Source organism: Salvelinus alpinus, chromosome 14 (genome assembly GCF_045679555.1).
Source record: "Salvelinus alpinus chromosome 14, SLU_Salpinus.1, whole genome shotgun sequence".
NCBI lineage: Eukaryota > Metazoa > Chordata > Actinopteri > Salmoniformes > Salmonidae > Salvelinus > Salvelinus alpinus.
This window is the reverse complement of record NC_092099.1, coordinates 46,485,022-46,510,741: the sequence shown is the minus strand read 5'-3', so window position 1 is coordinate 46,510,741 and position 25,720 is coordinate 46,485,022. Positions and strand designations below refer to the sequence as shown.

Below are 25,720 nucleotides of genomic sequence, written 5' to 3'. Positions count from 1 at the left end.
GACTGTAGAAACAGCCTCACTTCTGGATGCAGAGCTACTTTGCCTGACTGTAGAAACAGCCTCCCTTCTGGATGCAGAGCTACTTTGCCTGACTGTAGAAACAGCCTCCCTTCTGGATGCAGAGCTACTTTACCTGACTGTAGCAACAGCCTCCCTTCTGGATGCAGAGCTACTTTGCCTGACTGTAGCAACAGCCTCCCTTCTGGATGCAGAGCTACTTTGCCTGACTGTAGAAACAGCCTCCCTTCTGGATGCAGAGCTACTTTGCCTGACTGTAGAAACAGCCTCCCTTCTGGATGCAGAGCTACTTTGCCTGACTGTAGAAACAGCCTCCCTTCTGGATGCAGAGCTACTTTGCCTGACTGTAGCAACAGCCTCCCTTCTAGATGCAGAGCTACTTTGCCTGACTGTAGCAACAGCCTCCCTTCTGGATACAGAGCTACTTTGCCTGACTGTAGAAACAGCCTCCCTTCTGGATGCAGAGCTACTTTGCCTGACTGTAGCAACAGCCTCCCTTCTAGATGCAGAGCTACTTTGCCTGACTGTAGCAACAGCCTCCCTTCTGGATGCAGAGCTACTTTACCTGACTGTAGAAACAGCCTCCCTTCTGGATGCAGAGCTACTTTACCTGACTGTAGAAACAGCCTCCCTTCTGGATGCAGAGCTACTTTACCTGACTGTAGCAACAGCCTCCCTTCTGGATGCAGAGCTACTTTGCCTGACTGTAGCAACAGCCTCCCTTCTGGATACAGAGCTACTTTACCTGACTGTAGCAACAGCCTCCCTTCTAGATGCAGAGCTACTTTGCCTGACTGTAGAAACAGCCTCCCTTCTGGGTGCAGAGCTACTTTGCCTGACTGTAGCAACAGCCTCCCTTCTGGATGCAGAGCTACTTTACCTGACTGTAGCAACAGCCTCCCTTCTAGATGCAGAGCTACTTTGCCTGACTGTAGAAACAGCCTCCCTTCTAGATGCAGAGCTACTTTGCCTGACTGTAGCAACAGCCTCCCTTCTAGATGCAGAGCTACTTTGCCTGACTGTAGCAACAGCCTCCCTTCTGGATGCAGAGCTACTTTACCTGACTGTAGAAACAGCCTCCCTTCTAGATGCAGAGCTACTTTGCCTGACTGTAGAAACAGCCTCCCTTCTAGATGCAGAGCTACTTTGCCTGACTGTAGAAACAGCCTCCCTTCTAGATGCAGAGCTACTTTGCCTGACTGTAGAAACAGCCTCCCTTCTGGATGCAGAGCTACTTTACCTGACTGTAGAAACAGCCTCCCTTCTGGATGCAGAGCTACTTTGCCTGACTGTAGCAACAGCCTCCCTTCTAGATGCAGAGCTACTTTGCCTGACTGTAGCAACAGCCTCCCTTCTGGATGCAGAGCTACTTTACCTGACTGTAGAAACAGCCTCCCTTCTAGATGCAGAGCTACTTTGCCTGACTGTAGAAACAGCCTCCCTTCTAGATGCAGAGCTACTTTGCCTGACTGTAGAAACAGCCTCCCTTCTAGATGCAGAGCTACTTTGCCTGACTGTAGAAACAGCCTCCCTTCTGGATGCAGAGCTACTTTACCTGACTGTAGAAACAGCCTCCCTTCTAGATGCATACCTGGAGTTAGCACACTTCATTTACTCCTTAGTCAACTCCTTGATCTTCGTGGTCACATCCCCTCCCCTTGCAGAGCTTTCACTACTGGATTAGGGTGTGGTTATGCCTGCTTATTTCTGAATGCATTCCCCAAAGAATGCTAATATTTTCATTCACAGATGTGTAGGCTGACTGTGAACACGGGGAAAAAAAGAGAATTGAGGTTTCAAAGAAGGGAGAGGCGGGGGGGGGGAGAGAGGGAGAGAGGGACAGAGCGAGAGATCCACAGCCGCAGAAGCAGCTGATAGAAGCTGCCTTTTAACAATGTTAAGCATTGGCTGCAGCAGCACTCACAGCATCCCTCATCCCCCCATCTCTCACTCTCTCTCCCCCCATCTCTCACTCTCTCTCCCTCCCTCTCTCTCTCTCTCTGACTGCTGACTGAGGCGTCCTGCAAACACAGGCTGGGAGAGCTCTGCTCTGCTGTGGCTCTGACCGAGACTTCTTTCCCTTGCTGGATAAACTCTCTCTCTCCAGGCTTTCCGGGCTATGCCATCCTAGGAAGTTGTGGATCTGGGTGCGGCTGGTTTTCAGGATGAACCAATCTGAAGGAGGGCTGGATCTGGGGAACTGGGTCATCGTCTGGCTCTCCTGAGGAGGCTAGTGAGTGATTCCTGTTTGGACCTGGAGTGATGGGGTGCACCACCAGTGTGGTTGTGTTTGACGGACTACGTACAGTCTTAGAGAGGAACTGTGGGTACACCTGCCAGAGTGGTGCAGCGCAGCCTGTTTGGCAGACAGAGGATGACCAAGGAGCATGCAGCCGGAGGGGGTCCTGGGTCCCATGGCCAAATCCTAGAGTACTGAAGGTGTGTGTGCAGTGTGTTAGTGTACAGTGTGTGTTTGTGTGTTTGTGTGTTTGTGTGTTTGTGTGTTTGTGTGTGTGTGTGTGTGTGTGTGTGTGTGTGTGTGGGTGTGTGGGTGTGTGTGTGTGTGTGTGTGTGTGTGTGTGTGTGTGTGTGTGTGTGTGTGTGTGTGTGTGTGTGTGTGTGTGTTTCCAAACGTGTGTATATTTTGCATGTGTGTTGTTAATACTTCTGCCAGATTGATCTAATCACATCTCTTCATCATTCTGTACCTTCCTGTACTATACAGTTTAACACACAACCCTCCACTCCTGCTCTCCTTTTAGATTGAACAGCTGCCAGGTGCTTCTTTAAATTAAAGATTTAATCAAAGCAGTGTCCGGAGACAGGATCTCAGTTCCTAAATCCACTGTATTCCCTGTCCATTATGTGGGGAACTTTTCAAGGTTTCCTTTAACACCAAGCATACACTTCCATGGTAGCAAAATGTGATATGACAAATGGATCAATGATGGTCAGAGCCTACTTACTGTAGGTCAAAGCATCTACCAGGTTTCCTGATCTGTAGGGAAGTAGGCCTGATCCCATTGTGTTGCTACAGTGACTTGCGAAAGTATTCACCCCCTTGGCATTTTTCCTACTTTGTTGCCTTACAACCTGGAATTAAAATAGATTTTTTGGGGGGGGTTGTACAACATGTCTACCACTTTGAAGATGCTAAATGTTTTCTATTGTGAAACAAACAAGAAATAAGACAAAAAAAACTGAAAACTTGAGCGTGCATAACTATTCACCCCCCAAGGCAATACTTTGTAGAGCCACCTTATGCAGCAATTACAGCTGCAAGTCCCTTGGGGTATGTCTCTATAAGCTTGGCACATCTAGCCACTGGGATTTTTGCCCATTCTTCAAGGCAAAGCTGCTCCAGCTCCTTCAAGTTGGGTTCCACTGGGTTCCGCTGGTGTACAGCAATCTTTAAGTCATACCACAAATTATCAATTGGATTGAGGTCCGGGATTTGACACGGCCATTCCAAGACATTTAAACATTTTCCCTTAAACCACTCAAGTGGTACTTTAGCAGTATGCTTAGGGTAATCTTCCTGCTGGAAGGTGAACCTCCATCCCAGTCTCAAATCTCTGGAAGACTGAAACAGATTTCCCTCAAAAATGTCCCTGTATTTAGCATCATCCATCATTCCTTCAATTCTGACCAGTTTCCCAGTCCCTGCCGATGAAAAACATCCACACAGCATTGTACTGCAACCACCATGCTTCACTGAGGGGATGGTGTCCTCGGGGTGATGAGAGCGTTTTCCTTGATGGCCAAAAAGCCCAGTTTTAGTTTCATCTGACCAGAGTACCTTCTTCCATATGTTTGGGGAGTCTCCCACATGCCTTTTGGCGAACACCAAACGTGTTTGCTTATTTTTTTCTTTAAGCAATGTTTTTTTTCTGGCCACTCTTCCGTAAAGCCCAGCTCTGTGGAGTGTAAGGCTTAAAATGGTCCTATGGACAGATACTCCAATGTCCACTGTGGAGCTTTGCAGCTCCTTCAGGGTTATCTTTGGTCTCTTTGTTGCCTTTTTTTAATAATGGATTAAATGGTGCTCCGTGGGATGTTAAAAATTTCTGATATTTTTTTATAACCCAACCCTGATCTGTACTTCTCCTCAACTTTGTCCCTGACTTTGTCCCTGACAACTTTGTCCCTGAGCTCCTTGGTCTTCATGGTGCCGCTTGATTGGTGGTGCCCCTTGCTTAGTGGCGTTGCAGACTCTGGGGCCTTTCAGAACAGGTGTATATATACTGAGATCATGTGCCAGATTATGCGACACTTAGATTGCACACAGGTGGACTTTATTTAACAAATTATGTGACTTCTGAAGGTAATTGGTTGCACCAGATCTTATTTAGCTTCATTCATAGTAAAGGGGATGAATACATATGCGCACCACTTTTCCGTTTTTGTATTTTTTAGAATTTCTTTAATCAAGTTTTTTTTTTTCATTTCACTTCACCAATTTGGACTATTTTGTGTATGTTCATTACATGAAATCCAAATAAAAATCCATTTAAATTACAGGTTGTAATGCAACAAAATAGGAAAAACGCCAAGGGGGATGAATACTTTTGCAAGGCACTGTATATTAGCTTATTTGAAGTGCCCAAAGCCACAAGATCGCTTTTATGTACTTCAAATGAGCATCATATTCGTTTCTTTTTTATAAATGCATCCATTTCCTCCTTTAACTGACATACTGAATTTCAGAAGTAAGCCGAGAAGACTGTATTTTACTTGATGCTCTAGTGTGTGTAATATAAGTGGAGGCGGTGTGAATCTCCCCTCTGTGCTCCGCTCAATGGGTTAAACCCTGTGCAGTGAGACAGTGGGTTCTGTGTCTGCTAGAAATCAATCAACCCTTCCATCTTTGAGCTGCTGGCTGGCTGCAGCCGGGGGCATCTTCTGTTCAACCCGGTACCAGCTTGTCTGTCCTGACCTTTGTCTTGTTTTCTCTCTAAGGATGTATCCCTATTCCCTATATAGTCATTGTTTTTCAATATATTTTTGAACTGAGCCCTATGGTCCATGTAGAGAATCGTATGCCGTTTGGGTTGCGTCCTAACTATGTCTGATGGATGCTGATGACCCGTTCCTCCTGCTGAATGTGACAGTCAGGTTAACTGTGATGTGAACAGATGGAAAGGCTCCGTGGTAGAGGATGTGTTTAGAGGTGTTTATAGGTCAAGGGTCAAGGGCAGTATGACCTTACATGGCTCAGAGAGATGCTCTGGTCATAAATCACTGCTGATTGAATTCCCTCTAAGCGTTTGTCCATGTCACAAATCACTAGGTGAAAAGAATGAAGCTGCATGACATGCCATTGTGCTACTGTTACTGACAGAACGTCAGAAGAAATACAAAATGGTGGAATGTTTATCTCCTTGGTTACAGACTTTGTAAAACCATGTTTCGGATTGGACAGCAGTGCAGGAATCCCCTGTCTAATGTTACTGTCTAAGACTGAAGTTCTGCTCTCCTTGGTTTTATGCTTGTCATTTATAGAAGTTTCTTTGGTCCGTCTGCAAAGACGATAACCAGTAGTGTTGTCCTATACGTTCCTCCCATAGGGCGGCGCGGGTTTGGCCGGGGGAGGCCGTCATTGTAAATAAGAATTTGTTCTTAACTGACTTGCATAGTTAAATAAAGGTTAAATAATTTAAAAAATAAAAAGTCATAATCTCTCAGTGTGGGAGAACTTAAAGGAAAGGCTCACACACACACACACACACACACACACACACACACACACACACACACACACACACACACACACACACACACACACACACACACACACACACACACACACACACACACACAGACTCAGATAGGGGTGGCAGGAGGAGGAAGTAATTCGGTCCAGGCTCGTACAGTAAAGGGCTCTGCATGGTCAATCCGACATCTGCAGTGTTCATACAGCATTTACGGTGATATGGCCGCTGAAATCAGAGCATGCAGCTATTGTCATACCGTAAATACCATAGTAAATAAACAAACTAAATAAGAATAGCAATTCAAACTTTACAGGAGCATCTAAACCATATTGCACATAGCGTTGCACACTTCATACAATGATTCACAAATGTGTGGATATTTTACAAGCCTGTGATTTTCAATTTGTCTAACAGAGCAACAATGCTGTCTACTGGTATTATGGTAATTATTGTGGCTGAATCCTTGTCTTTACACTGTTACCACTCAATGGGGGGTATGTGGTATCAGAGGCAATGTGGGAGATGTCTCTTAAAGAGAAATGTTCATCTAAACTCAGCAGAAAAAGAAACAGGCCTTTTTTAGGACCCCGTCTTTCAAAGACAATTCGTAAAAATCCAAACAACTTCACAGATCTTCATTGTAAAAGGGATTTAAACACTGTTTCCCGTGCTTGTTCAATGAACCATAAACCATTAATGAACATGCACCTGTGGAATGGTCGTTAAGACACTAACAGCTTACAGATGGTAGGCAATTAAGGTCACAGTTATGAAAACTTAGGACACTAAAGAGGCCTTTCTACTGACTCTGAAAAACACCAAAAGATAGATGCCCAGGGTCCCTGCTCATCTGCGTGAACATGCCTTAGGCATGCTGCAAGGAGGCATGAGGACTGCAGATGTGGCCAGGGCAATATATTGCAATGGCCGTACTGTGAGATGCCTAAGACAGCGCTACAGGGAGACAGGACGGACAGCCGATCGTCCTCACAGTGGCAGACCATGTGTAACAACACCTGCACAGGATCGATACATCACTCTCAGTACTCTGAAGTGGGATCGATTTGGAGGTGGAGGGTCCGTCGTGGTCTGGGGCGGTGTGTCACAGCATCATCGGACTGAGCTTGTTGTCATTGCAGGCAATCTCAACGCTATGCGTTACAAGGAAGACATCCTCCTCCCTCATGTGGTACACTTCCTGCAGGCTCATCCTGACATGACCCTCCAGCATGACAATGTCACCAGCCATACTGCTCGTTCTGTGCGTGATTTCCTGCAAGACAAGAATGTCAGTGTTCTGCCATGTCCAGTGAAGAGCCCGGATCTCAATCCCATTGAGCACGTCTGGGACCTGTTGGATCAGAGGGTGAGGGCTATGGCCATTCCCCCCAGAAATGTCCGGGAACTTGCAGGTGCCTTGGTGGAAGAGTGGGGTAACATCTCACAGCAAGAACTGGCAGATCTGGTGCAGTTCATGAGGAGGAGATTCACTGCAGTACTTAATGCTGTTGGTGGCCACACCAGATACTGACTGTTACTTTTGAATTTGACCCCCCCTTTGTTCAGGGACACATTATTCAATTTCTGTTAGTCACATGTCTGTGGAACTTGTTCAGTTTATGTCTCAGTTGTTGATTCTTGTTATGTTCATACAAATATTTACACATTGCTTAAAATAAACACAGTTGACCGTGAGAGGACGTTTCTTTTTTTGCTGAGTTCATGTCCGTCTCTTTACACTATCTCTCCTGGACCTAGTTTGTGTTGTCAAAGTAGTGCAGTGAAAAGAGGTCCTTAGGCTTCTGCTCTCTAAGTATTTTATCCTGTGTCTTTATGTCACTCCTGCTAAGCTGTTGTACAGCATGACTATGTTCTTACCACACTGTTGACAAGAGCACAGCTTCCTTCCTCCTCTAAAGCTCCTAGAGGTTTTTCACACAAAAGCAAATGTGCCAGCTGGTGTTATCAATGGAATGTTTGTTTCAGGGAGCGAGAGGGAGAGAGAAGTGAGGTCAAGTTGACTGTTTCAGGGGGTGAGGGAGAGAGGTGACGTCAAGTTGGCTGTTTCAGTGGGCGAGGGGGAGAGAGAAGTGACGTCAAGTTGACTGTTTTAGAGGGAGAGAGGTGACGTCAAATTGAATGTTTCAGGGAGAGAAGTGACGTCAAGTTGAATTTTTCAGGTGGAGAGAAGGGATGTCAAGTTGAATATTTCAGGTAGAGAGAAGCGATGTCAAGTTGAATGTTTCAGGGGGAGAGAAGGGATGTCAAGTTGAATGTTTCAGGGAACGAGAGAGAAGTAACGTCAAGTTGAATGTTTCAGGGGGAGAGAGAAGTGACGTTAAGTTGAATGTTTCAGGGGGAGAGAGAAATGACGTCAAGTTGAATGTTTCAGGGGGAGAGAGAAGTGACGTTAAGTTGAATGTTTCAGGGGGAGAGAGAAGTGGCGTTAAGTTGAATGTTTCAGGGAGAGAAAAGGGATGTCAAGTTGAATGTTTCAGGGAGAGAGAGAAGTGACGTCAAGTTGAATGTTTTCGGGAGAGAGAAGGAATGGCAAGTTGAATGTTTCAGGGAGAGAGAAGGGATGTCAAGTTGAATGTTTCAGGGAGCGGGAGGGAGAGAGAATGGTGGCGCAAAGTTCAATTTTTCAGGTACCGAGAGGTAGAGAGAAGGGATGTCAATTAGGTCCAGGTAGTGTGTTGCAGAGCTTGAACGCTAACAATGGTTTTGCTGGTGAAAGACGATTTAGGCTTGCGGAGGCCAAATCATCGCTGTGTGCCTCACAATTATTTTAACAATGAGGAGGGCTCCTGTAGCTCTGTATTGACATGATTGGCTAACGGTAAGTGGGGGCGATACGTCCTGTATAAACACAAACTCACTTCCTTGACAACTTCCTTGACAATAGCTCCGCTCCACAAAAAACAAGAAGGATGAATGAATGCCCTGACTTCTGCAGTAAAGGCTGTACAGCCAATCCAGATTCCGGAATTACCATAAATTGTCTTTAATACATGCCCAATGACTCATCTGAACCTTCGCTAAGCCCCACCCCTCTTGGTTACTGGGAAGCCGAATTCACCCTTCAACCACTTGCAAAATCCCCTCATAATGATCTCAATCTGTGTTTCTAATACACAATGAAATTAAACAGCCCGGCCCTTGCTAATCAGGAAACTTTTGGGTATGTTGTAGTGGACGGTCATTACAATTGCTTCATGGGAACCTGGTCAAATTATGTTTGTAGTATATCTAGCTAGCCAGCCACTGAATAGCTTTGAATTCACTGTCAGCATGCAGTCAGTTTTAACCACTTTTGATGTTGACTGCAGATGGGAGTTGTATTCATAACATTGCTAACTTAGCTAGCTAACATACATTTTTTAGTAAACAACGTTTGTTGATCAATGAGACTGAGCGCTAGCTAACCAGCTGAGCTAGCAAACGATGTAATAAAAGTATCATTTCGGATTCGGAAAATACTCCAACAAGCTCTGCATTTCAGGAATCACAGGCTGCCGAGAGGAGGACGGCTCATAATAATGGCTGGAACGGAGAGAATGGAATGGAATCAAACACATGGAAACCATGGAAACCACATATTTGATATATTTGATGCCATAATTCATTAATTTCACTCCAGACACTTCCATGAGCCCGTCCTCCCCGATTAAGGTGCCACCGACCTCCTGTGCATATAGAAAAGTCTCTGTTTTTGCCATAGCCCTCACTGGCATCGCCCTTTAATGTGATTTAAAAGTGAGCTTGTCTGAGGCGTCAGACTGGACGACAGTTGCTATCCATTGGAGCACTGCGATTGCTTGTCCAAAATTCTGCTCAGCATCACTGGGAATTACTTCTGGATGAATTGAATTACCGAGCCAAATGTATCTGTTGTTCTCCTCCTCTAGATGGTGACCTCGTTGACTTTAATCTAGTGTAGTCTTAATATCATTAGGACCAGATGTAGGACCTGTTTATTTCCCATGTCCCCTCTGTTTAAGACTACTAAGGCAGTCCGGTACGGCGGTCCGGCAAAATAAATAGTGGGTGTACTCCGTACTGGTAAAACATCACAATGATTAAAATAAAATGTCAAGAAGGCTGTAGGCTATTACGCCACTATTTATCATTACATCATGTCAGAGGCATGACAACTGTGAAAATGGACTTGAAAACGGGTGGTATAGCCTACACTCAGAAATACGATGTGGTTCCACGAAAACACAGACATTTTGCCAAGGCAGAGATGACTGTCCGACACCGAGACACACGAGAACAGGCAATGGACGCATAAATTCAGGCGTAATGACAATTGCCAAATGTCAGTACACTTGTTGGTGTTTTGTGTAACAGATGTCTCTCTCCATTCACCACTGTTTGGAGGCTGGAAACAGGTTGCGAGAGAGTGAGCGTACACAGGATGCCTAGTAAAGGAGGTGAAGTGATCGTTTGACAATCAGATAAAAACATCATGACACAATAAAAGGTCATACATTTTACAAGTTAAATGACAAATCTTTACGACTAGACCCACGGAGATGGGGAGGCAGGTAGCCTAGTGGTTAGCCCGTTGGACTAGCAACCAAAAGGTTGCAAGATCGAATCCCTGAGCTGACAAGGTAAAAATCTGTCATTCTGCCCCTGAACAAAACAGTTAACCTGTCACGTTATGACCTTTTTTATGTCTTTATTTTAGTTTGGTCAGGGCGTGAGTTGGGGTGGGCATTCTATGTTGTTTTTCTATGTTTTGTTCTGTTGTTAGATTTCTATGTGTTTGGCCTAGTATGGTTCTCAATCAGAGGCAGGTGTCAGTCGTTGTCTCTGATTGGGAGCCATATTTAGGTAGCCTGTTTTTCATTGTGTGTTGTGGGTGATTATTTTCTGTTCTGTGTTTTGCTTCACCGTACAGGACTGTTCGTTTGTCGTTTTATTGTTTTTGTTCAGTGTTCGTTATTCGTATTAAAAACAATATGGACACTTACCACGCTGCGCATTGGTCCTCCTCTTCTTCCAACCACGACGAGCGTTACATAACCCGCTGTTCCTAGGCCATCATTGAAAATAAGAATTTGTTCTTAACTGACTTGCCTAGTTAAAATAAATAATATAAAGGATCCTATTGAAATGAATAGGGATTCTACATGTAATTATATGATTAGCCACATAAACAGCCTGTGCACACATAGGAGGTCCTATACTGGGAAGAAATGAAGTCTTCTTTCACCTCTGCTAAGACTATAATATGATATTATCCAGGCCTACTTTCCTTATAAGCCTACAGTCTCTCTCCTCTCTGTCATCTTGTTCTACCAGTGGAAACTCTGACAGCTACCAGTGTTATACACATGGCCTGGGTGTTCTCTTGATCTAGGTATTGCCATGGACCTCACGATACGACATTAGCAATATACTTAGGTGCCGTTGTAGGGCAGCCCAGCCCCAGAAGGGACTCTTCTTATCAACTGTATGCAACAATTTGCTGTGTGTTGTCTTAGGAATTCATCATTCTCTGTGTTGGTCTTAGGAATTCATCATTCTCTGTGTTGTCTTAGGAATTCATCATTCTCTGTGTTGGTCTTAGGAATTCATCATTCTCTGTGTTGGTCTTAGGAATTCATCATTCTCTGTGTTGGTCTTAGGAATTCATCATTCTCTGTGTTGGTCTTAGGAATTCATCATTCTCTGTGTTGGTCTTAGGAATTCATCATTCTGTGTTGGTCTTAGGAATTCATCATTCTCTGTGTTGGTCTTAGGAATTCATCATTCTCTGTGTTGGTCTTAGGAATTCATCATTCTCTGTGTTGGTCTTAGGAATTCATCATTCTCCGTGTTGGTCTTAGGAATTCATCATTCTCTGTGTTGGTCTTGTCAACCACCATTGTCACACCTCTGAGAAGTAGTGGTTACATCATGTAGATCTGACAATCTGATTGGAGGTTAACTTTACAGTACTATTGGTCAACAACAATCTAAACAACTCAAATGCTTGTAAAGGGGTCTAAGATTCAATGTTCTTTCTCGTATTTGTTCCTGACCTGCTGTGGTGAGATATTCTTTCCCTTTCCACCCCATAGACTTTTGGGGCATGGCTTTTCAGGCTATGGTTTCTCTCTCTCTCTCTGACCATGCTTACAATGATGCCTTGTAATGCTTGTTAATGCTTTGTAACTTAAGTTTATGTCTTGTATGTGATTCCATTCATTTTACAAAGTAATTAAAATACTCAGATATTTCTTCATTACCTGTTACTGTAACTCAACTATAGTGTTCTATTACTGTAACTATAGTGTTCTATTACTGTAACTATAGTGTTCTATTACTGTAACTCAACTATAGTGTTCTATTACTGTAACTATAGTGTTATATTACTGTAACTATAGTGTTCTATTACTGTAACTATTGTGTTATATTACTGTAACTATAGTGTTCTATTACTGTAACTCAACTATAGTGTTCTATTACTGTAACTATAGTGTTATATTACTGTAACTATAGTGTTCTATTACTGTAACTATAGTGTTATATTACTGTAACTCAACTATAGTGTTCTATTACTGTAACTCAACCATAGTGTTCTATTACTGTAACTATAGTGTTCTATTACTGTAACTATAGTGTTCTATTACTGTAACTCAACTATAGTGTTATATTACTGTAACTCAACTATAGTGTTCTTGTATGTTGCTATTTATCTTATGGAGTCAGATAAATACAATTCATTTAAGGGGCTAATTGCTTAGTCTTGTTACGAGCCACAGGTATTTATAATATCAATCATGATAAATATCACTGTCCACTACACTGTTACGATATGTATTGCGATTCTCATGATGCTGCTATATATGTATTGCGATTTGGTACTGCGATTTAATTGCGAGTTGATGTTCCAAACATATTGCTCACTTTGTCTGCTGCAGAGAGACGAGAAAGCCATGATAAAACTAGTTTTGATCAGTCAGGGAAATAAAAGTGCTGAACTTGTTGGCTCAATATTTTTTTTTAAAGATGGAGATCAAACTATCGGATGAAAAATAAAATTGGGAATTTAGGCAGGACACCGGGGTTAACACCCCGACTCTTACGATAACTGCCATGGGATCTTTTAGTGACCACAGAGAGTCAGCACACCCGTTTAACGTCCCATCCAAAAGACGGCACCCTACACAGGGCAATGTCCCCAATCACTGCCCTGGGGCATTGGGATATTTTGTTTTTAGATCAGAGGAAAAGGTGCCTCCTACTGGCCATCCAACACCACTTCCAGTAGCATCTGGTTTCCCATCCAGGGACCAACCAGGACCAACCAAGCCCACAGTGGGTGGGGGGCCCTCGGAGTGTGGTGTCAGGAAAATAACCTCACACTCAACGTCAACAAAACAAAGGAGATGATTGTGGACTTCAGGAAACAGCAGAGGGAGCACCCCCCTATCCACATCGACGGGACAGTAGTGGAGAGGGTAGTAAGTTTTAAGTTCCTCAGCGTACACATCACGGACAAACTGAATTGGTCCACCCACACAGACAGCGTTGTGAAGAAGGCGCAGCAGCGCCTCTTCAACCTCAGGAGGCTGAAGAAATGCGGCTTGTCACCAAAAGCACTCACAAACTTCTACAGATGCACAATCGAGAGCATCCTGTCGGGCTGTATCACCGCCTGGTACGGCAACTGCTCCGCCCACAACGGTAAGGCTCTCCAGAGGGTAGTGAGGTCTGCACAACGCATCACTGGGGGCAAACTACCTGCCCTCCAGGATACCTACACCACCCGATGTCACAGGAAGGCCATAAAGATCATCAAGGACAACCACCCGAGCCACTGCCTGTTCACCCCCGTTATCCAGAAGGCGAGGTCAGTACAGGTGCATCAAAGCAGGGACCGAGAGACTGAAAAACAGCTTCTATCTCAAGGCCATCAGACTGTTAAACAGCCACCACTAACATCGAGTGGCTGCTGCCAACATACTGACTCAACTCCAGCTCACTTTAATAATGGGAATTGATGGAAATTGATCAAAAATGTATCACTAGCCACTTTAAACAATGCCACTTAATATAATGTATATGTATATACTGTACTCTATATCATCTACTGCATCTTGCCATCTTTATGTAATACATGTATCACTAGCCACTTTAAACAATGCACTTTTATGTTTACATACCCTACATTACTCATCTCATATGTATATACTGTACTCTATACCATATACTGCATCTTGCCTATGCCGTTCTGTACCATCACTCATTCATATATCTTTATGTACATATTCTTTATCCCTTTACACTTGTGTGTATAAGGTAGTAGTTGTGGGATTGTTAGGTTAAATTACTCGTTGGTTATTACTGCATTGTCGGAACTAGAAGCACAAGCATTTCGCTACACTCGCATTAACATCTGCTAACCATGTGTATGTGACAAATAACATTTGATTTGATTTGAGGGTGGTATGCTGTTGGCTGATTGTTTGTTGCCTATAGTAGAAACAAATTGATACTTGGAATCAAATATCGATATTATATTGGCCCAAAAAAGATATAGTGATTATTTAACTTTATTGGATTTTGTTTCATGTGCCGCTATCAGAGAAAAAACAAACAATCAGATCCCTCCCCCTCCTCTTTTTAGTTTGCTGCAGCTAGCGACTGGAACGAGCTGCAGCAAACACTCAAACTGGACAGTTTTATCTCTTCATTCAAAGACTCAATCACGGACACTCTTACTGACACTTGTGGCTGCTTCGCGTGATGTATTGTTGTCTCTACCTTCTTGCCCTTTGTGCTGTTGTCTGTGCCCAATAATGTTTGTACCATGTTTTGTGCTACTACTATGTTGTGCAGCTGCCATGCTGTGTTGCTACCATATTGTTGTCGTGTTGTGCTGCTACCATGTTGTGTTGTCATGTGTTGCTGCCATACTATGTTGTTGTCTTAGGTCTCTCTTTATGTAGTGTTGTGGTGTCTTTCTTGTCGTGATGTGTGTTTTGTCCTATATTTTGGGGGGGAATCCCAGCCCCCGCAGGAGGTCTTTTGCCTTTTGGTTGGCCGTCATTGTAAATAACAATTTGTTCTTAACTGACTTGCCTTGTTAAATAAAGTAAATAAAAATCCCCCGTCCCTTTACATTCTGGCCCTAAGCACAGCTAAACAACAACAGACTTAGCTCCCTAGCTGTCTAGCTAAACAACAACAGACTTAGCTCCCTAGCTGTCTAGCTAAACAACAACAGACTTAGCTCCCTAGCTGTCTAGCTAAACCAGACTTAGCTCCCTAGCTGTCTAGCTAAACAACAACAGACTTAGCTCCCTAGCTGTCTAGCTAAACCAGACTTAGCTCCCTAGCTGTCTAGCTAAACAACAACAGACTTAGCTCCCTAGCTGTCTAGCTAAACCAGACTTAGCTCCCTAGCTGTCTAGCTAAACCAGACTTAGCTCCCTAGCTGTCTAGCTAAACCAGACTTAGCTCCCTAGCTCCCTAGCTAAACCAGACTTAGCTCCCTAGCTGTCTAGCTAAACCAGACTTAGCTCCCTAGCTGTCTAGCTAAACCAGACTTAGCTCCCTAGCTGTCTAGCTAAAGCGGGAATTGTTTTGTTTTTGTTGTCAGGATTGCTTCCTACCAACAGTATGTGTGTCGTCTCAGGCCATTGTGAAGTTGCCTAGGAGGGAGTGTTTTCAGACATGCTGATAACATTGAGGCGTTTTCCGTGGCCGTCTCTCTCACACTCTGACACTGTGACTGGGACAGGAGAACATTATCTAGCTAGGCTCCTGCATCAACACCTTCCCTGGCAACAGGGGCTTTGTTTGACTCTGACAGCTACATTGTACACATCATTGCCCTGCTGTTTGGAACTTGAAGGGCAACACATTTTTTGATAGAGTTACATTATATTATTTTCCACAACATTCAACCTTGGCAAAAGACTACATGTATCATGGGCATGCTGTAGAAAGAAAAATTGACCTATATATTTTTTTATAATATAATCTTTGAGAACTAACAATCACCATAATAAAAGCTAAATAGTACAAAAAATTGAAAATTCTAAAAACAATTAATTGAACAATATTGATATAGTTATTAAGTTTGAGCAAAATAACATAACATTAGCCATGGCAAAATGCATAGAATTGCAGGAAAATATATTTAAAACTGCAACATTTTCTCTCAATTACTTGTCAGAATATGTAGAATCGTTGGAAATTAGATTTAAAACTCCAAAATGTTCTCTCAGCTCTATGACAAAATGTGTAGAATTGCAGGAAATGAACGTTAAAACTGCAAAACGTTATCTCAGCTCCATGGAGAAATTCTGAGAATTGCAGGAAATTTGCTTTAAATTACAAACATAAAAATAAAATTAAAATAAAACCACTAAAATGTTCTACAGAATTCTGCCATGCTGACTGTGCCCATTGCCACGCCCCCTGCCACACCCTTTGCCACACCCACAACTTTAGCCCCCTTTTGATCCAGAAAAAAACCCTGCTGACATAGCAGTGGTGTAGATGTGGACTGACCTGACATAGCAGTGGTGTCGATGTGGACTGACCTGACATAGCAGTGGTGTAGATGTGGACTGACCTGACATAGCAGTGGTGTCGATGTGGACTGACCTGACATAGCAGTGGTGTAGATGTGGACTGACCTGACATAGCAGTGGTGTAGATGTGGACTGACCTGACATAGCAGTGGTGTAGATGTGGACTGACCTGACATAGCAGTGGTGTAGATGTGGACTGACCTGACATAGCAGTGGTGTCGATGTGGACTGGCCTGACATAGCAGTGGTGTAGATGTGGACTGACCTGACATAGCAGTGGTGTCGATGTGGACTGACCTGACATAGCAGTGGTGTAGATGTGGACTGACCTGACACAGCAGTCTAAAGAGAGTGATTAGTTGAGGGTGTTTTACTATGTGTTAACCTTATCATTGGTATACCGACCTGAGGAAAAGTCCCAATGAAAAGACTGCTATCATTGCACAGTTTGATAACTGTCCTCTAGTGCCAGACGAAGTGTGATAGGCTCTACAATACCAATTTCCTCATATTTACCAAAATAGATAACAAGGTGATTCAGTGATGATGCAGAATGAAACGCAATAAAAGTCTAGGGCTGATATAGATGATCTAAACAGAGGAAGCAACATTTTCTTCTTGATGACGAGTGCTTCAGAGGAAACTGGGATGGCAGTAAAGGGAAGAAGTAACGATGAAACACAAAGATAACTGAAGCAGGGTTCTGTCCCTTCTCTGCTTTGTGCATCATCACACTAACAATCATATGTAGTATCTTAAAGACACAGCTAAACATTATGGGACGCAAATAGAAAGACAGCTAGCTTAGTATTTACTCTGCACCTTCATAATGCTATGACAGAGACCAGGTATACTGTAGCAATCATTTATTAGGGAATAGTATAGCCTAGTATAATAATAATAATAATAATAATATAATTTACTATGGAACAGTTGCCAGTTTCTACATGATTCTATATGGTTCTACATGGTACAATAATCTCAAATATAAAATATATTTTGACTTGTTTTACTACATGATTCCATATGTGTTATTTCATAGTTTTGATGTCTTCACTATTATTCTACAACGTAGAAAATAGTACAAAATAAAGCAAAACCCTTGAATGAGAAGGTGTGTCCAAACTTTTGACTGGTACTGTATATATATATAATATAAAATAACTACCCAGTTAGGGATTAGAACAGATATCTAGTTGTTTCAGCTGGACTAATAGAACATGGATTCACTGTGTCCTGGGTGCTGTGCTAGTCTCAATGACTGTGGCATTGCTGTTAAAGAATTGTTGACATCATGCTAATTTGTAAATGTCACAATCGATATAAAAAGCACAGTAATTAATTTGGATTCCTCTGTGACATAGTAAACAAGTGGGTGTTTCAAAGCATGTCTGGTGAAATTCCTCATGGAGTTGTGGCGTGCAGGAGTAGCTCGATTACTGTACTTGGTCGCGAGTTAGTTGTTTGCTACGAGAGTCAACATCCAAACAAGACTTTTGTCACTAATATGTGGTGGATGGACCTTGCATTACATCAGCAAATGGGGAGATCTTATACATACTGTATAACATAATGAACAATGTACAGCCTTAATGTTGGCCTATAAAGACTTGTCATTCATCGGTTGTTAGTCGTACGAGTGATGACAGTCTTGCACCAAAGGGACATTGCAGACATTGTTTATCAGAGACAGGAACTCAAATGACTCATCGCTGCTCTGTGAAACCTAGAGAGAGCTGCCACTGTTTTCCCTCAGGAAGACACAGACGTGTAACTCATTCCACTGTGATGTTCTCCAGTCCCCTTCTCTCTGAGTCTCCGTGCCGCCAACCTGGGGGGAAGGGGGGGGGGGGGGGGGTTGAAGCTGGAGGAAGGTTGTGGATTTCAGGGCCTGGGGCTCCAGCATGTGAGTGGTCTAGTGGGGGACGGGGGTTATGTTTTGGGGACGGGGGTTATGTGTACAGAGGCCAGTGTGGGCAGGGGGACGGGGGTTAAGTGTGGGGACAGGGGGGCAGTGGTAGGGGAACAGCTGTAGTCCTCACCAAGGTCCTGCCCCCTCGCGTTGAGCTCTGACACAAGTGTGAAAAGGTAACATCCTCCCTGCTGTGGCCAATTGAGGAATCTGGAGGGTCGAACCTACTTGGAGGTGGGTTAGCACTTGAAAGGCCCCTCTGGTAGATGGATGATCAACAACCAGAGGCTTTTACAGACAGGAGACAAGCCTAATCTCTCTCTCTGAGGCCCTGGTGAGACCCCGTGACCACCAGGAAGCAGAAAGAACACATAAAGATCTACAGCTCAGAGCTACATACAGTGGACAGATACACATTTAATTCTTGACCTTGTTGACTCCATAGATGCAATCATACTGTACATCTGGAGATTTTCATAAGGGGTGCGTCTTCACTTTCAAACTGAGTTTCAGTCAGTTTCAAACTGAGTTTCAGTCAGTTTCAAACTGAGTTTCAGTCAGTTTCAAACTGAGTTTCAGTCAGTTTCTAACTGAGTTTCAGTCAGTTTCTAACTGAGTTTCAGTCAGTTTCTAACTGAGTTTCAGTCAGTTTCAAATTGAGTTTCAGTCAGTTTCTAACTGAGTTTGTCAGTTTCTAACTGAGTTTCAGTCAGTTTCAAATTGAGTTTCAGTCAGTTTCTAACTGAGTTTGTCAGTTTCTAACTGAGTTTCAGTCAGTTTCTAACTGAGTTTCAGTCAGTTTCTAACTGAGTTTCAGTCAGTTTCAAATTGAGTTTCAGTCAGTTTCAAATTGAGTTTCAGTCAGTTTCAAACTGAGTTTCAGTCAGTTTCCAACTGAGTTCCAGTCAGTTTCCAACTGAGTTTCAGTCAGTTTCAAATTGAGTTTCAGTCAGTTTCTAACTGAGTTTGTCAGTTTCTAACTGAGTTTCAGTCAGTTTCTAACTGAGTTTCAGTCAGTTTCTAACTGAGTTTCAGTCAGTTTCAAATTGAGTTTCAGTCAGTTTCAAATTGAGTTTCAGTCAGTTTCAAACTGAGTTTCAGTCAGTTTCCAACTGAGTTCCAGTCAGTTTCCAACTGAGTTTCAGTCAGTTTCCAACTGAGTTTCAGTCAGTTTCCAACTGAGTATCAGTCAGTTTCAAACTGAGTTTCAGTCAGTTTCAAACTGAGTTTCAGTCAGTTTCCAACTGAGTTTCAGTCAGTTTCCAACTGAGTTTCAATCAGTTAGAAACTGAGTTTCAATCAGTTTCAAATTGAGTGGAAAAAGGAGAAAAGACTTTGGTGTTTAGATGGCAGATTATGTGGGTCAGGATTTGCTGTTAAAATAGCAGATTATGTGGGTCAGGGTTTGGTGTTTAGATGGCAGATTATGTGGGTGAGGATTTGCTGTTAAAATAGCAGATTATGTGGGTCAGGGTTTGGTGTTTAGATGGCAGATTATGTGGGTCAGGATTTGCTGTTAAAATAGCAGATTATGTGGGTCAGGGTTTGGTGTTTAGATGGCAGATTATGTGGGTCAGGATTTGCTGTTAAAATAGCAGATTATGTGGGTCAGGGTTTGGTGTTTAGATGGCAGATTATGTGGGTCAGGATTTGCTGTTCAAATAGCAGATTATGTGGGTCAGGGTTTGGTGTTTAGATGGCAGATTATGTGGGTCAGGATTTGGTGTTAAAATGGCAGATTATGTGGGTCAGGGTTTGGTGTTAAAATGGCAGATTATGTGGGTCAGGATTTGGTGTTAAAATGGCAGATTATGTTGGTCAGGATTTGATGTTAAAATGGCAGATTATGTGGGTCAGGATGTGTGAAATATGTTTTCTGAGGCTACACTACAAACTCAATCTGAGGAGTTGATTCTAGTTGATAACTGATGTTGACATGGGAAAAACCACTACTCATCGGTTTTGCTGATGTGTAAGTGTGTTCCCTCACAGATATGAATTCTCTAGATGTTTGTCAAATTCCTTGAATAAATGACATAATGTATGTCGATGGAAGTACACTATTCTTGTCTCCCTTTCTATTATAGTCTTACTTCTCTATGTTATTCTCCATGCTGAAATGGGAAGCAGCTCTATTTACAGCTGTTGTTACATAAGGCCTGGATCCATGGACTGGACAGTCCCTTGAACTAGAAGAACAGTGGCATGGAAGGTGGCATCTTTGTCTGGCATTGTCAGCCCGTGTCATTAAAGTGTGTGTGTGTGTGTGTGTGTGTGTGTGTGTGTGTGTGTGTGTGTGTGTGTGTGTGTGTGTGTGTGTGTGTGTGTGTGTGTGTGTGTGTGTGTGTGTGTGTGTGTGTGTGTGTGTGTGTGTGTGTGTGTGAAGGCTGTAACTCCCCCAGGAAGGCAGGCAGGCAGCGCAGCTGAGTGTGGGAGGGGCCGTCTCTCTCCGTAGCCTGGGTGTGAGTCTAGGACTGGGAGGCACAGAAATTCAGACACAGAGTGGTCTGAGAGAGAGAGAGAGAGAGAGAGAGAGAGAGAGAGAGAGCTTTAGGGGCTCAGGAGAACTTCCCTAACTTTACCCTCCGTTGGACATGCTGGCTGCCTATTGCTGCTCTTTGGGATCTAGTGAGGACATTTGTGACCACAGCTGTTGACAATGCAAGGAAGGGCTAACAAAGCCCCTAAGAAGGAGCTGGTGATTGACTCTCCCCAGCAGTACAAGAGTTTGGCTGGAGCCGAGGTGGAGGCAGTGCCGCAGGTGGTGGTAAGTCACGGAATGAGGGGATAACCTAGCAATGGTTTCAGCTGAGACACTAAAAGTTACTTTAGTAGTTGGCTGAATTTCTTTACCACATGTTTTGGGTTGGAAACTGTAAGTGGGAGCTAAAGTGGTTGTGTGACTTCATCACATTTCAGCAGTGCTCGAGGATATTGTTTACAGTCAAATAGCACTCAATAGTCCTTGTTGTGGTGTAGTTGTAGCATAACTGTTGTGAAGTCAGGTGTCTGGAACCTCTGAACTGGCCTTGTTCTGCTAGCAGCTTCATGGCTAGTCTAGAATGGCCTTGTCCTGCTAGCAGCTTCATGGCTAGTCTAGAATGGCCTTGTTCTGCTAGCAGCTTCATTAGTCTAGAATGGCCTTGTTCTGCTAGCAGCTTCATGACGAGTCTAGAATGGCCTTGTTCTGCTAGCAGCTTCATGACTAGTCTAGAATGGCCTTGTTCTGCTAGCAGCTTCATGACTAGTCTAGAATGGCCTTGTTCTGCTAGCAGCTTCATGACTAGTCTAGAATGGCCTTGTCCTGCTAGCAGCTTCATGACTAGTCTAGAATGGCCTTGTTCTGCTAGCAGCTTCATGACTAGTCTGGAACCTCTGAACTGGCCTTGTCCTGCTAGCAGCTTCATGGCTAGTCTAGAATGGCCTTGTTCTGCTAGCAGCTTCATGGCTAGTCTAGAATGGCCTTGTCCTGCTAGCAGCTTCATGGCTAGTCTAGAATGGCCTTGTTCTGCTAGCAGCTTCATTAGTCTAGAATGGCCTTGTTCTGCTAGCAGCTTCATGACTAGTCTAGAATGGCCTTGTTCTGCTAGCAGCTTCATGACTAGTCTAGAATGGCCTTGTTCTGCTAGCAGCTTCATGACTAGTCTAGAATGGCCTTGTTCTGCTAGCAGCTTCATGACTAGTCTAGAATGGCCTTGTCCTGCTAGCAGCTTCATGACTAGTCTAGAATGGCCTTGTTCTGCTAGCAGCTTCATGACTAGTCTGGAACCTCTGAACTGGCCTTGTCCTGCTAGCAGCTTCATGGCAAGTCTAGAATGGCCTTGTTCTGCTAGCAGCTTCATCACTAGTCTGGAACCTCTGAACCGGCCTTGTTCTGCTAGCAGCTTCATGACTAGTCTGGAACCTCTGAACTGGCCTTGTTCTGCTAGCAGCTTCATGACTAGTCTGGAACCTCTGAACCGGCCTTGTTCTGCTAGCAGCTTCATGACTAGTCTGGAACCTCTGAACTGGCCTTGTTCTGCTAGCAGCTTCATGACTAGTCTAGAATGTCCTTGTCCTGCTAGCAGCTTCATGACTAGTCTAGAATGGCCTTGTCCTGCTAGCAGCTTCATGGCTAGTCTGGAATGGCCTTGTCCTGCTAGCAGCTTCATGGCTAGTCTAGAATGGCCTTGTCCTGCTAGCAGCTTCATGGCTAGTCTAGAATGGCCTTGTTCTGCTAGCAGCTTCATTAGTCTAGAATGGCCTTGTCCTGCTAGCAGCTTCATGGCTAGTCTAGAATGGCCTTGTCCTGCTAGCAGCTTCATGGCTAGTCTAGAATGGCCTTGTCCTGCTAGCAGCTTTATGACTAGTCTAGAATGGCCTTGTCCTGCTAGCAGCTTCATTAGTCTAGAATGGCCTTGTCCTGCTAGCAGCTTCATGGCTAGTCTAGAATGTCCTTGTCCTGCTAGCAGCTTCATGACTAGTCTAGAATGGCCTTGTTCTGCTAGCAGCTTCATGACTAGTCTAGAATGGCCTTGTCCTGCTAGCAGCTTCATGGCTAGTCTGGAATGGCCTTGTCCTGCTAGCAGCTTCATGGCTAGTCTAGAATGGCCTTGTCCTGCTAGCAGCTTCATGGCTAGTCTAGAATGGCCTTGTTCTGCTAGCAGCTTCATGGCTAGTCTAGAATGGCCTTGTCCTGCTAGCAGCTTCATGGCTAGTCTAGAATGGCCTTGTCCTGCTAGCAGCTTCATGGCTAGTCTAGAATGGCCTTGTCCTGCTAGCAGCTTTATGACTAGTCTAGAATGGCCTTGTCCTGCTAGCAGCTTTATGACTAGTCTAGAATGGCCTTGTCCTGCTAGCAGCTTCGTGGCTAGTCTAGAATGGCCTTGTCCTGCTAGCAGCTTCATGGCTAGTCTAGAATGGCCTTGTCCTGCTAGCAGCTTCATGGCTAGTCTAGAATGGCCTTGTCCTGCTAGCAGCTTCATGGCTAGTCTAGAATGGCCTTGTCCTGCTAGCAGCTTCATGGCTAGTCTAGAATGGCCTTGTCCTGCTAGCAGCTTCATGGCTAGTCTAGAATGGCCTTGTTCTGCTAGCAGCTTCATGGCTAGTCTAGAATGGCCTTGTTCTGCTAGCAGCTTCATGACTAGTCTAGAATGTCCTTGTCCTGCTAGCAGCTTCATGACGAGTCTAGAATGGCCTTGTTCTGCTAGCAGCTTCATGACTAGTCTAGAATGGCCTTGTCCTGCTAGCAGCTTCATGGCTAGTCTAGAATGGCCTTGTCCTGCTAGCAGCTTCATGACTAGTCTAGAATGTCCTTGTCCTGCTAGCAGCTTTATGACTAGTCTAGAATGGCCTTGTCCTGCTAGCAGCTTCATTAGTCTAGAATGGCCTTGTCCTGATAGCAGCTTCATGGCTAGTCTAGAATGGCCTTGTCCTGCTAGCAGCTTCATGACTAGTCTAGAATGGCCTTGTTCTGCTAGCAGCTTCATGACTAGTCTAGAATGGCCTTGTTCTGCTAGCAGCTTCATGACTAGTCTAGAATGGCCTTGTTCTGCTAGCAGCTTCATGACTAGTCTAGAATGGCCTTGTCCTGCTAGCAGCTTCATGACTAGTCTAGAATGGCCTTGTTCTGCTAGCAGCTTCATGACTAGTCTGGAACCTCTGAACTGGCCTTGTCCTGCTAGCAGCTTCATGGCTAGTCTAGAATGGCCTTGTTCTGCTAGCAGCTTCATGGCTAGTCTAGAATGGCCTTGTCCTGCTAGCAGCTTCATGGCTAGTCTAGAATGGCCTTGTTCTGCTAGCAGCTTCATTAGTCTAGAATGGCCTTGTTCTGCTAGCAGCTTCATGACTAGTCTAGAATGGCCTTGTTCTGCTAGCAGCTTCATGACTAGTCTAGAATGGCCTTGTTCTGCTAGCAGCTTCATGACTAGTCTAGAATGGCCTTGTTCTGCTAGCAGCTTCATGACTAGTCTAGAATGGCCTTGTCCTGCTAGCAGCTTCATGACTAGTCTAGAATGGCCTTGTTCTGCTAGCAGCTTCATGACTAGTCTGGAACCTCTGAACTGGCCTTGTCCTGCTAGCAGCTTCATGGCAAGTCTAGAATGGCCTTGTTCTGCTAGCAGCTTCATCACTAGTCTGGAACCTCTGAACCGGCCTTGTTCTGCTAGCAGCTTCATGACTAGTCTGGAACCTCTGAACTGGCCTTGTTCTGCTAGCAGCTTCATGACTAGTCTGGAACCTCTGAACCGGCCTTGTTCTGCTAGCAGCTTCATGACTAGTCTGGAACCTCTGAACTGGCCTTGTTCTGCTAGCAGCTTCATGACTAGTCTAGAATGTCCTTGTCCTGCTAGCAGCTTCATGACTAGTCTAGAATGGCCTTGTCCTGCTAGCAGCTTCATGGCTAGTCTGGAATGGCCTTGTCCTGCTAGCAGCTTCACGGCTAGTCTAGAATGGCCTTGTCCTGCTAGCAGCTTCATGGCTAGTCTAGAATGGCCTTGTTCTGCTAGCAGCTTCATTAGTCTAGAATGGCCTTGTCCTGCTAGCAGCTTCATGGCTAGTCTAGAATGGCCTTGTCCTGCTAGCAGCTTCATGGCTAGTCTAGAATGGCCTTGTCCTGCTAGCAGCTTTATGACTAGTCTAGAATGGCCTTGTCCTGCTAGCAGCTTCATTAGTCTAGAATGGCCTTGTCCTGCTAGCAGCTTCATGGCTAGTCTAGAATGTCCTTGTCCTGCTAGCAGCTTCATGACTAGTCTAGAATGGCCTTGTTCTGCTAGCAGCTTCATGACTAGTCTAGAATGGCCTTGTCCTGCTAGCAGCTTCATGGCTAGTCTGGAATGGCCTTGTCCTGCTAGCAGCTTCATGGCTAGTCTAGAATGGCCTTGTCCTGCTAGCAGCTTCATGGCTAGTCTAGAATGGCCTTGTTCTGCTAGCAGCTTCATGGCTAGTCTAGAATGGCCTTGTCCTGCTAGCAGCTTCATGGCTAGTCTAGAATGGCCTTGTCCTGCTAGCAGCTTCATGGCTAGTCTAGAATGGCCTTGTCCTGCTAGCAGCTTTATGACTAGTCTAGAATGGCCTTGTCCTGCTAGCAGCTTTATGACTAGTCTAGAATGGCCTTGTCCTGCTAGCAGCTTCGTGGCTAGTCTAGAATGGCCTTGTCCTGCTAGCAGCTTCATGGCTAGTCTAGAATGGCCTTGTCCTGCTAGCAGCTTCATGGCTAGTCTAGAATGGCCTTGTCCAGGTAATTAACAGCAAGTAGCAGTAGTGTAAAAACAAAGGGTGTCAATGTAAATAGTCCGGGTGAAGTCATGAGGGAGAGTGTGTAGGAGTATCTTTGTAGGCTCCTGAGTGGCACAGCGGTCTAAGGCACTGCATCTCAGTGCTGGAGGTGTCACTACAGACCCTGGTTCGATTCCAGGTTGTATCACAACCGGCTGTGATTGGGAGTCTCATAGGACGGTGCACAATTACCCCAGCTGGGGTAGGCCTTCATTATAAATAAGAATTTGTTCTTAAATGACTAGCCTAGTTAAATAAATAAAAATATGGCTCAGGAATCA

The 25,720-nt window shown here is 44.3% G+C and overlaps 1 protein-coding gene across 7 annotated transcripts in view; it reads left to right on the top strand.

The window, feature by feature from the left end:
- LOC139538975 (dedicator of cytokinesis protein 9-like) overlaps positions 1-25,720 on the top strand; it is a 198,091-nt gene that overhangs the window by 51,429 nt on the left and 120,942 nt on the right. For 2 of the 7 annotated variants that reach the window (XM_071341592.1, XM_071341590.1), the window contains exon 1: positions 2,008-2,457. The exons of 2 other annotated variants lie outside the window; for them this stretch is intronic. In XM_071341592.1, coding sequence (XP_071197693.1) covers positions 2,281-2,457 — 177 coding nt within the window. In that variant the 5' untranslated portion in view covers positions 2,008-2,280. Of the gene's footprint in view, positions 1-1,982; positions 2,458-20,721; positions 20,953-25,720 lie in introns of those variants that run through there. 3 more of the 7 variants (XM_071341593.1, XM_071341594.1, XM_071341589.1) reach the window with 3 other exon arrangements.